The sequence below is a fragment of the Primulina eburnea genome, chromosome 6 (assembly GCF_022965805.1).
Source record: "Primulina eburnea isolate SZY01 chromosome 6, ASM2296580v1, whole genome shotgun sequence".
Lineage (NCBI taxonomy): Eukaryota > Viridiplantae > Streptophyta > Magnoliopsida > Lamiales > Gesneriaceae > Primulina > Primulina eburnea.
Window position 1 is genome coordinate 27,718,147 of NC_133106.1, and position 12,913 is coordinate 27,731,059.

Genomic DNA, 12,913 nt, shown 5'->3' on the forward strand with positions numbered 1-12,913 from the left:
AGCATCCAGAGCTCTTTTGAGTTGTGCTTTGTATAAGTTTGTGTTTTCAGTTGTAATCATAGTATCAGTTGTATTCAACAACAATTGAGATGTATTAATGATGTTGTTATTTCGTTTTGTTCATTCTCTAAGCCTGATTTCGAGGACGAAATCTTTTAAGGGGGGGAGAATGTAGTAGCCCGAATTCCAAATTGGGTAATTAACGGAGTAATGGTGATTAAGAAGGTTTAAGGTGTAATTTTGGCTATGGTCATGATCGGACGGACCGAAGAGGGTTCGGAAGCACCGAAGAGTTCGGACGATCCGAAGTGTAGTTCGGTAAATCCGATCATAGGTGTCAAGTGTTGATCGACACGTCATTTTCCATGCATGTTCGGACGGTCCGAAGTGTATGATCGGAGGATCCGATCATGAGCTGTCAAGAGCCAATGGACACGTAGCGTTCGGACGTTCCGAAGTGTTGTTCGGAGGATCCGAACATGGCCTATAAATAGTGCTCGGATTTCTCATTTGTGACTTGCCAATTTATGATTTTGCCTCATAGTTGAGAGGATTTGGAAGGTTTTTAGGGTTAGTTGTTGGTCGAGCGATAGCCAAGAGCTGCCAGGAGTAGTAGCGTAGCGGCGCCTGAGTTTCAAGGCAATCGACATCAAAGGGCTGTCGAAGGACGAAGGTAAACCCTAAACCTTTGGTAGTACTAGGGAGTACTGGTTTTGCTAGTCGAGCATGGTAGTATTGATTGAGTATGCTTTTGATGCGTAGGCTTGTGCTAGACCTGATTAGCGGTGTTGCGTAAGGCTAGGCTTGCTGTGATAGAGGTACAAAAGTACTATCCGAGATATCCTGGTTGAGTATACATTCATATATGTGTTGCATGAGTATTTGCTGCATTGTTATATGTCATATGATGCATGCTATTATGTCACGAGTTATGATGCATATTGCATATCATGTTGAGCCGTATCTCCTTCGAGATAGCCTTTACTGTTGAGCTGTATCTCTTTCGAGATAAGCTATATCTTGGGGCCGCTCAGCCCTGTCTTGTGGACGCATGGACACCGAGAGTACACAGTGGCCGACGGGTCGGGAGGGCTTCGGTGGTCCGGGACATTTTAGGTCCACGTCTGTCTTGTAGTGGATGCAGTGACCCAGAGGTTGGACCGCGCGGCACTATCCACTTGGCGCCTCTAGACTGAGCATTTTGAGATCCTTTGTGATTCCTGTTTCTTGACTACCCTGGTATCATATCATAGCATGTGCATTTCATATAGGTTTGTATACTCATACTTTTGTACTGGGCGTTCTTATCGCTCACGTCCTCGGTTTTGTTTATTCTTGGACACCCCATTCCCACGGGGCAGGCCTCAGGTTGGATGGCTCAGGAGGAGCAGGAGGAGGACGTTGAGTAGCTGGTTGGTTTAGTTTTCAGTGTTTTCCATTTGATTCGATATGGTTGTACTGGATATTTCATTTTGAGTTAGTCTAGACTTCGATTTCGATTGGGTTGTATAACTATTGTTGTTGGCCATATTTCCGCTGTTATCTCTGATTATAATTAATTAGGTTAATTGCATGCTTAGTTTTTGATTAGTAGGTGATTCTGGAACGGGTCACTACATTTATGGTAGTATAACTATTGTTGTTGGCCATATTTCCGCTGTTATCTCTGATTATAATTAATTAGGTTAATTGCATGCTTAGTTTTTGATTAGTAGGTGATTCTGGAACAGGTCACTACAAAATATGATCGGTCCTCGGGTTTAGCCTCCTGCGTAGTCCAAGACAGCTCATTGGTCCCCACCTCTCGTCTCCTCAAAGTCATCCTCACTTGCATCGATCAAATCTAGTGAATCTAAAGACTCAACATATATAAACTGGAGATCACAAGTAATACGTAATAAAACTACATGCAACTTAAAAGTAGGACGTACATACATAAACTTGAACGTAATATCATAAAAATAGGTGTCATCATCATAAAAGTTTTTATAAACATACTTGCATCATACATACTTGAACATGTATAAACTTCATCATTTTGCATAGAGATATGTTTCAAAGCAAGTGACCCATACATAAATGCACCTGGTCAGACTAAACCATAGTACTGGGCTGGCAGGTAAAATCCACTACCACATACATGAGATCCCCGGTCATGTTTACAGAGTGGATTGGTCCCTGGTCATGTTTTACCGCTTTTCAATCATGATCTAAACCCGATCATGCTTTACCGGGGTGGAGAGGTCTTCGATCACGTTCATCGACTTCCAAACCCGTTCTAATTGGTCACAAGACATTTAGCATACCTCAAAAATAAAATATTTTCTCATTTTGCACGTCGAAAATAAATACTTACATGGCGTTGAGGGATTCGTTGGATCTCGTTTGAGGCAACTGCTGCACATACTAATATGAGTTCAAGCACTTATCTTTCATAACTTAGACGTATTATGTGGGGACCCGGGCTCTAACTCATTTATTTGGGATTAAATGGATCCTTATTATAAAAAGTGGGTCAAATTTTTGCTTTTAACATTACATCAAATGTTAACAAAACTAAGCACAATATATACTTCTACTTTATTTCATAAAATGTAACTACCAGTCTGGTTATTATACATTCGTACAACTAGTGTTTAAAACAACTACTATCTACAAGTAGTACAAAGCTAGTAGTCACAAATAGTCCTCTGTTGCGCCCGAAGTCACCACGCTATCACGATCTCATCTCTGTCTCGACCCAGATCCTGCCCCACTTGTTGTTATGCACACATACAGACATAACAACAGCCGGAAACTCCGGTGAGAACAAATCCCAGTATAAACATGTATACATGCATAAATCAATCTAAAACATGAAACATGCTATTATACCTTTCTTGTTAAATCGTTATTGATGTCGAGGTCTCGAAGACGAATCTTACCGATGTCAATCTGAAATGGCAATGTAAAGATACACTCTATCAAGACATAACTCAAGGCGAGTCTTATACCATTCATAATTCAATCTCAATACAATTCAGTAGTGTAATGGCATGATTTCTTGATACCAATCTCTCAATAATAGTTAGTGGATTATCCACCACTCATCACATCAATCACAAAGTCATAATCTCCCCAAAATCTGCATTATCACGACTCATACCATCTGAAATTTCATAACAATCACGTATGGCATCATTTTCTCGATCCGTTTACGTTACTACGATGTCTATTCTCCCCAGAATATATAATTACAAGCATATCAGCATTTTCCCAACATCAATATCTTAATTAATGCAGGAATATAAAGAAACTTACATCTTTTTGAAGCTAGTGCTGAGAGGAATCCAAATCTTAACTCGGAATATAATTCGGATGGCTAAATCTTGAGAAATCTAACTTCAAAGCCTTGAAGACACTTGAAGAATTCTAAGAGTTCTCTACCTTTCCCGGTCATCTGCTGAAATGAGGAATAATGAGGACACCTCTATATATATGTGTCATCATAAGAATCAAGGTGGATCTCTCGCATGCAGCACCGCGGGTGCGCTCATGTCCAGACCGCGGGTGCGCTCATGCTTCGGCGGGGTTTTTATTTTTCAAAAATGAGGACCGCGGGTGCGGTCTTGTTCTTACCGCGGGTGCGGTCACACCACCGCGGGTGCGGTCTTCTTGCACCGCGGGTGCGGTCTTGCTTCGAATAAAATTTGCCAACTTTCTGTCCATGCACCGCGGGTGCGGTGTGGCTTCGGCTTTTCTTGCAAAAATCCACAATTGCATGACCGCGGGTGCACTCATGTTCTGGGCGCGGGTGCGGTCTTGCAAAACCCTAATTTCTCATATCTTTTCTCCTCTCCTTTCACGTCATGTATTCTCATATTTTCCGAGTATCGTATGAATGAATACTAATAAATCTCGGACCTTACATTTCTCCCCCTCTAAGAAATGATTTCGCCCTCGAAATCACAGACAATCTATTAAACATACATGACAAGTAATATAATCAGGACTGAAGATTTACTTACATTATGTAAATAATTCAGGATATCTCTGTCTCATATCTGCTTCTGTCTCCCAAGTCGCTTCTTCGAGGCCATGTCGACTCCATTGGACTTTCACTAGCGAAATAGTCTTTGTCCTGAGCTTCTTTTCTTTCCGATCAAGAATTTGTATTGGTTGCTCAACATAGCTCAAGGTCTGATCAAGCTCCGCTTCGTCAGGCTGAATGACATGGGAAATATCCGGCATATATCTACGTAATATTGACACATGAAAAACATCATGTATCCCGGATAACGAAGGAGGAAGAGCAAGTCGATAGGCTCGGTCACCAATCTTCTCTAGGATCTCGTAAGGACCGACGTATCTAGGAGACAACTTCCCACGCTTGCCAAATCTGACAACGCCTCTGAATGGAGAAATCTTCAAAAATACTCTGTCTCCTTGCTCGAATACCAACGGTCTACGTCTAATATTGGCGTATTTGGCTTGCCTATCCTGTGCCGTCTTCATTCTTTTCTGAATAATCTTCACTTTCTCAGTCATGTCTCGAATCATATCCAGTCCAAGTTCTGGTACCTCTGAGATGTCATCCCAGTACAGCGGAGATCTGCACTTTTTGCCATATAAAGCTTCAAACGGTGACATCTCAATGCTTGTCTGATAGCTGTTATTGTAAGAGAATTCACAAAGAGGTAGAGAATCTTGCCAACTAGTGCCAAAATCTAGCAATACGGCTCTCAACATATCCTCTAGAGTCGGGATAGTCCGTTCTGACTGTCCGTCTGTCTGAGGATGATAAGCAGTACTCAGGTGTAATGTCGTACCTAAAGCTTGCTGTAAACTGTGCCAAAAGTGTGAAGTGAATCGTGGATCACGATCTGATACGTTAGACTTCGGCACACCATGTAATCTAACTACCTCTCGGACATATATCTCCGCCATCTGATCATGTCGATACGTCATTCTGTACGGAATAAAGCAAGCTGATTTGGTCAGTCTGCCAATAATGACCCAAATCGCATTACAGCCTCTAGATGATCGAGGTAACTTCGTCACGAAATCCATGGAAATGTGATCCCATTTCCATTCTGGAATGGCTAAACTCTGAAGTAAACCTCCGGGCTTCTTCCTCTCCGCTTTCACCTGTTGGCAGTTCAAGCACTTAGACACAAATTCTGCAATATCTGACTTCATCTGCTTCCACCAGAACTGCATCTTCAAGTCATTGTACATCTTTCTGCCAGCAGGATGAATGCTAAACCGACTACAACGTGCTTCTGATAGAATATGATGTTTCAAGTCTGAAACATCTGGCACGACAAGATGGTTATTCACATACAGCACATGATCACGTATCTGGTATTCTGATATATGCCCTGATCTGACCATATCAATCGATTTCTGCACGTTTGGATCAATTCTTTGTGCTTATTTGATTCTCATAATCAAATCAGGCTCAACTAGGATTGTAGCAAGTTGTAGTGGCCTATTCTTTGTATCAAATTCTAATCCAGACAAACAGCAAGTTTCAACTAACTTTGTAACACCTATCGTCGATAAGGATAGAGAACAAACCTTTCGACTCAAGGCGTCTGCTGCTGCATTTGACTTCCCTGGATAATATTTGATTTCACAATCAAAGTCTTTCAGTAGATCAAGCCATCTACGCTGCCGCATATTCAGTTCTGATCGAGAAAATAGATACTTCAGGCTCTTGTGATCGGAGTAAATCTCAAATTTCTCGCCGTAGAGATAGTGATGCCAGATCTTTAATGCAAATACGATAGCCGCTAATTCGAGATCATGAATGGGGTATCGGACTTCATGTGGCTTCAGTTGTCTCGAGGCGTATGCGACCACATGACCTCGCTGCATAAGAACACATCCCAACCCTCGGTGAGAGGCATCACAATATACAACGAAATCACCCGTACCTGAAGGTATCGTCAGTACTGGAGCACTGGTCAGCTTCTTCTTCAATTCCACAAAGCTAGACTCACAATCCTCGGACCATACAAATGGCGCATTCTTTTGTGTCAACTGGGTAATCGGCTTTGCAATACTGGAGAAATCTTTAATAAATCGTCTATAGTATCCTGCTAGACCCATGAAACTGCGTATATCTGGCACAGAAGTCGGTCTCAGCCAATTGATCACAGCTTCCACTTTACTCGGATCTACAGCAATACCATCTCCAGATATAATATGACCCAAGAAGACAACCTGTCTCAACCAAAACTCACACTTGGACAGTTTAGCATATAATCTTTCATTTCTCAGTGTTTGCAACACAATTCTCAAATGATTGGCATGCTCATTCAAATTTTTAGAATACACCAAGATATCATCAATAAACACAATCACAAACTCATCCAAGTACTTCTGAAAGACTCGGTTCATCAAACTCATAAACACTGCTGGAGCATTTGTTAAACCAAAAGGCATGACAATAAATTCGTAATGTCCATACCCGGTTCGAAATGCTGTTTTCGGTATATCTACATCTCGAACTCTGAGTTGATGATATCCGGATCGCAAATCGATCTTAGAATAAATCGATGATCCCAGTAATTGATCAAATAAATCGTCGATGCGCGGCAATGGATATTTATTCTTCACTGTCGTTGTGTTCAATTGCCGATAGTCGATACATAATCGCATCGATCCATCTTTCTTTCGCACAAAGAGCACTGGTGCGCCCCAAGGAGATACACTAGCTCGGATATATCCCTTGGCTAGAAGATCTTCTAATTGTGCTTTCAGTTCTTTCAGTTCAACAGGCGCCATCCTATACGGAGCTCGAGATATAGGAACAGTACCTGGCATAAGATCTATGCTAAAATCTACCTCTCGTGCTGGAGGTAACCCTGGTATTTCATCTGGGAACACATCTGCAAACTCCCGTACTATTGGCAAGTCTGCCAATGCCGGGCTCGATTTCTGTACATCTACAGATACACAAGGAACCCATCTGCTCTTTTCTGCAACAACTTATTCATAGTCAAAGCCGAAATCAAGGGAATCCGAGATCTGGAACCCTTACCGTAGAATTTCCACTCTTCTGCCATTTCTGGTCTGAATCTGACAATTTTGTGGAAACAATCCACGGTGGCTCTGTACTTTGTTAACATGTCAATCCCAACAATGCAATCAAAATCAGCTAGCCCAAGTACTATGCAATCTAGATCAATTTCATGACCCTCAAACTGTAAAATGCAATGTCTAACCGTAGTTACAGATATCAAACCACTTCCCAACGGAGAAATAATAGACACTACATCCAACAAAGACTCAACAAGCAAGGAATGCAATAACGCGAATCGTTCTGAGATGAATGTATACGATGCACCTGTATCTATCAATATATAAGCAGGATAACTGCAAAGAGAACAGTTACCTGCGATGACATCGTCTGGTGCATCCTGTGCTTGCTCCTCTGTCAATGCAAACACCTGAGCCTGTTGTCGGGTCTGCTGACTCCCGGTCTGACCACCTCTGGCTCGAGGCTGGGTCTGTGTAGGTGGCGGCTGAAAGGAGTGAACCGATGAAGCTTGCCTCTCAGGCTGAGTCACTGATGCAGATGACCCTGCACCCTGAAATCTCGGTACACCACTCCTCTGAGGACAGACTTTGGCGAAATGTCCTCGTTGTCTACATATGTTGCATCTCCCCGTTACTCCCTGACACTGTTCTGTGGCATGCCTGCCACAACAAGAATTGCAATATACACCCGTGTACCTTGTACTCCGATCAAAACCACTCTGTCTTGATCCACTGGAGCTCGACGAACTGCTCCCGGGTCTTTTAAACTGCTTCCCTTTCGCTTTCAGTTGATCCTTTTGCCCACTACTGCTACCACCACTCTCAATTCTAGGAGAAGGTTGCACTACAGTTTGTGGCGGTCTCGGAATCGGAGCAACATACGGAACACTCCGTTGCCTAAGCAATCCAGCTTCTGCTCCTTTGGCACGATTCAATGCATCGGCAAAATTGTTGGGTCTCCCAGTATTTATCAATGTAAAGATGTCGGGATTTAAGCCGTTTATAAACTGATCTGCTACGGCCTCATCACTACTTGAAACATGAGGTGCAAAGCGAAGCAATGAAGAAAATTTAGCGACATACTCTTCAATGTTCAATTGCCCTTGCCTCAGGTTTGCAAACTCAGCGCCTTTATCTTTACGGTAGGATATAGGAAAGAATCGCTGATAGAACTCTGTCTTGAACACTTTCCATGTAATCTCTGTGCCACGCTGCTCGAATGCTCTTTTGATATTCAACCACCAATTCTTAGCCACATCTTGCAATTGATTGCCAATGAGTTTCACTCTTTTCTCATCACTATATTCTAGAGACTCGAATAACATCTCGATATCCTCCAACCAGCTTTCACATTCGATTGCGTTTTCTGTACCCCTTAAGGTAGGTGGTCTGAAAGACTGGAATCGTTTTAACAGAGTCTCCATGGGTGTAGCAGTAACATCCATCGGATCCCCGGATGTGCTACCCTGTTCTGGTGCTGTGGGTCGCAAAGGCACGTCTGCTCTTCTAGGAGGCATGTATCTGATTTTCAAACAAATTAGTGTACAGACTATACAAACTGTTTCAGCCCTCCTCTGATCATTTACCTCTGATCCAGAATCGGTTCTAATTCAGTCATTACATGCTGTAATCACATCAGATAACACACAACATGTAATTAAGAAAAAAAATAAATCATGCTAGCACATCATAAAGCAAGGAAGAAGACTCAATCTACCCCGCTCATTCTATCTTATCTCACTCTAAAGGATCTATCGCTCTGATACCACCTGTTGTGGGGACCCGGGCTCTAACTCATTTCTTTGGGATTAAATGGATCCTTATTATAAAAAGTGGGTCAAATTTTTGCTTTTAACATTACATCAAATGTTAATAAAACTAAGCACAATATATACTTCTACTTTATTTCATAAAATGTAAATACCAGTCTGGTTATTATACATTCGTACAACTAGTGTTTAAAACAACTACTATCTACAAGTAGTACAAAGCTAGTAGTCACAACTAGTCCTCTGCTGCGCCCGAAGTCACCACGCTATCACGATCTCATCTCTGTCTCGACCCAGATCCTGCCCCACCTGTTGTTATGCACACATACAGACATAACAACAGCCGGAAACTCCGGTGAGAACAAATCCCAGTATAAACATGTATACATGCATAAATCAATCTAAAACATGAAACATGCTATTATACCGTTCTTGTTAAATCGTTATTGATGTCGAGGTCTCGAAGACGAATCTTACCGATGTCAATCTGAAATGGCAATGTAAAGATACACTCTATCAAGACATAACTCAAGGCGAGTCTTATACCATTCATAATTCGATCTCAATACAATTCAGTAGTGTAATGGCATGATTTCTTGATACCAATCTCTCAATAATAGTTAGTGGATTATCCACCACTCATTACATCAATCACAAAGTCATAATCTCCCCAAAATCTGCATTATCTCGACTCATACCATCTGAAATTTCATAACAATCACGTATGGCATCATTTTCTCGATCCGTTTACGTTACTACGATGTCTATTCTCCCCAGAATATATAATTACAAGCATATCAGCATTTTCCCAACATCAATATCTTAATTCATGCAGGAATATAAAGAAACTTACATCCTTTTGAAGCTAGTGGTGAGAGGAATCCAAATCTTAACTCGGAATATAATTCGGATGGCTAAATATTGAGAAATCTAACTTCAAAGCCTTGAAGACACTTGAAGAATTCTAAGAGTTCTCTACCTTTCTCGGTCATCTGCTGAAATGAGGAATAATGAGGACACCTCTATATATATGTATGCCATGTGTCATCATAAGAATCAAGGTGGATCTCTCGCATGCAGCACCGCGGGTGCGCTCATGTCCAGACCGCGGGTGCGCTCATGCTTCGGGGGGGTTTTTATTTTTCAAAAATGACGATCGCGGGTGCGGTCTTGTTCTTACCGCGGGTGCGGTCACACCACTGTGGGTGCGGTCTTCTTGCACCGCGGGTGCGGTCTTGCTTCGAATAAAATTTGCCAACTTTCTGTCCATGCACCGCGGGTGCGGTCTGGGTTGCACCGCGGGTGCGGTGTGGCTTCGACTTTTCTTGCAAAAATTCACAATTTCATGACCGCGGGTGCACTCATGTTCTGGGCGCGGGTGCGGTCTTGCAAAACCCTAATTTCTCATATCTTTTCTCCTCTCCTTTCACGTCATGTATTCTCATATTTTCCGAGTATCGTATTAATGAATAATAATAAATCTCGGACCTTACATATTAATCATGCTCACAACCAAAAATGACAAATTTCTTATGATGTTCTAAATCTCTCGGGACTCGACCTCGTTTAATCATCGTACTAAACCATGACATCGAATCCCAAAACAATCTCTATATTTTCCCAAACATGGAAGACAAGTACCCCGTGTACACCTCTGGGTCTGGGTCCGTGTAGCCTCGGCAAATTTAACTTACGGAATTAACAAAGGCACGGATCCCATGTCAGGGTCCGGCTCCGGGTCCTTGTATACTCTAGAATTTTCACACTCCGAAAGAAACAAGGGCACAGACCTACGTGTCAGGGTCCGGGTCCTTGTAGACTCTTGAATTGTAAACTAACGGAATCACTATACTTATGGTTTAATCCTCTTAACTCAATCATACGGACCATGAACCAACACTTCGAGACCCATCCTAGGATGGTATGGAAATGATTCAAATTCCCATGATGCCTCAAAACAACGACGCAAATCATACAACGCAACTCAAACCGTGAGCACGACATTTTGACACCAAAATGTTTCATGCGACTTCTAATGCAACCAAGTGCCTATCGACACAAAATGAAGTACCAAAAATCAACCCAACATCATACTCACCATACTTAAACGCAGTAGCAATCACCCAACGGTTTTCAACGAATCTTGCAAACAAAAAATTCAAGAACACGTCAAGAACACATTTTCAGAAAATTACAGTTGGAGCAGTCTCACGAAAATGATCATCACTCACTCGTTTCTTGTCCAAAAATTACGAATTTATTGTCAAATCGAAGGCATCGAAAAGTTATACGATTTATATATTGAAAGATTTTCCAGAAAATCGACCGAAAAAGTCGCAGTATTTAAAATGACACCAAATTTTGAGTTTTTACATCCAAAAGCGTTTCAAAATCGATCCAACAATTTTTTGTTTAAACTTTGCACAACATACAGGAATTTTCACGCATGATAAACAACAAAACATATAATATGACAAGATTGATGCAAGAATGAAAAAATATACATACCTTTTGATATTTAAAATTACCGAACCGACGATATCGAAACGAAAAAGATGCGAGGGTTGATGAAAACGAACGAGAATTGCTGGAAAATACATAGGAGAGTGGCGAGTTCTTAAAGAACTCAAGGAACTCTAAGTTTTGCTCATTAATTCACTAATGAATTTGCGTATGTTTCGAAATTGATTCCGCCGAACCGCTTCCGATTCCGATCTTAATGGGTCAGTTCCGGGTCGAACCGGCCCATTAAATATGTTAATTGATTAATGTGGAATTTTTTTTAAAAAAAATTAAAAATTAATTGTCAACACACAGCCAAATATTTTGTTAAAATATTATAGTAGGGTTCGTTAGAAATTTTTTAAAAAAGAAAGCCCATGTCTCAGATGAGGCCCAACCCAGATTCGAAACCCTAATTATTTAAGAGTGCAGCGACGCATCTCCGTTGCATTTGACAGATATCAGCGGCGAAAATGCAGATTTTCGTGAAAACCCTAACGGGGAAAACCATTACACTAGAGGTTGAATCCTCGGACACCATCGACAATGTGAAGGCCAAGATCCAGGATAAGGAGGGAATCCCCCCGGATCAGCAGCGCCTCATCTTTGCCGGCAAGCAGCTAGAGGACGGCCGCACCCTCGCCGACTACAACATCCAGAAGGAGTCCACGCTCCACCTTGTCCTCCGCCTCCGCGGAGGCGCCAAGAAGCGCAAGAAGAAGACCTACACCAAGCCCAAGAAGATCAAGCACAAGAAGAAGAAGGTCAAGCTCGCCGTTCTCCAGTTCTACAAAGTGGATGATTCTGGAAAGGTGCAGAGACTCAGGAAGGAGTGCCCTAACGCCGAGTGTGGTGCAGGTACTTTCATGGCCAATCACTTTGATAGGCATTACTGTGGTAAATGTGGGCTCACCTATGTATACAATAAGGCTGGTGGTGATTGATAAATCACTCACGGCAAAAACTTTGTTGTCTCCGCATGTGGGTTTTGCTTTGTTTTTAGACTTTTGTGTTGAGACATGGATATTTTACTTTTAATGCTGTTGGACGATTGTTATGAAGTTTTGCCTGATTTATTTCTGCTGGCTTTCAATGGCTCTATGGTCGATATGCATTTATTTATTTAATTCTTGGCAAAATGAACTCTTGTTGAATTTGTTAATCTGTTGCTTGCCTTATTGACAACGTTAGTTATGTACCGTTTCTTCAGAAACCGTGGTGGTGTAGGTAGTGTTGAGATTCTCGTGCATAGGATACATGCATGTTACACGTTGATTGTGGATCTCTTTGTGTCAAAACATTGTCTACTTCAGTGGTCTCTTTAGCTTCAGTATAATATAAGGTTTTGGATCTTTTAATTCTCTTTCTGGTGGGGGTACCTTCTTTACATGGGTAAACAAAGACTTCATACATGTGGCAAGGTTGCATTTGAACTATGACCTCAATTCCTTTCATATTTCGTTCTCTCTTTTTTTCCTTTTCCTTACATTGGGGGACTCGATCCACCTGGGCTATCTCCGAGGTCTCGTTCTACTTTTGAATACTCAATAATCCTGCATACATGGCATGCAACATTTGTTCAGATATGACCTTTTGTCCATCGGAGATTATTTTGC

General features: G+C 41.7%; 1 protein-coding gene across 1 annotated transcript; it reads left to right on the forward strand.

Moving 5' to 3' along the window:
* Positions 1-11,728: 11,728 nt before the first annotated feature.
* LOC140834041 (ubiquitin-ribosomal protein eS31 fusion protein) lies at positions 11,729-12,377 on the forward strand. Its single transcript, XM_073198636.1, has one exon. The coding sequence runs from the start codon at positions 11,771-11,773 to the stop codon at positions 12,239-12,241; it is 471 nt and encodes a 156-aa protein (XP_073054737.1). The 5' UTR covers positions 11,729-11,770; the 3' UTR covers positions 12,242-12,377.
* The last annotated feature ends 536 nt before the right edge of the window (positions 12,378-12,913 follow it).

Coding starts and splice junctions, on each gene's coding strand:
- LOC140834041 (XM_073198636.1), top strand. CDS start 11,771: ATGCAGATTTTCGTGAAAACCCTAACGGGGAAAACCATTACACTAGAG.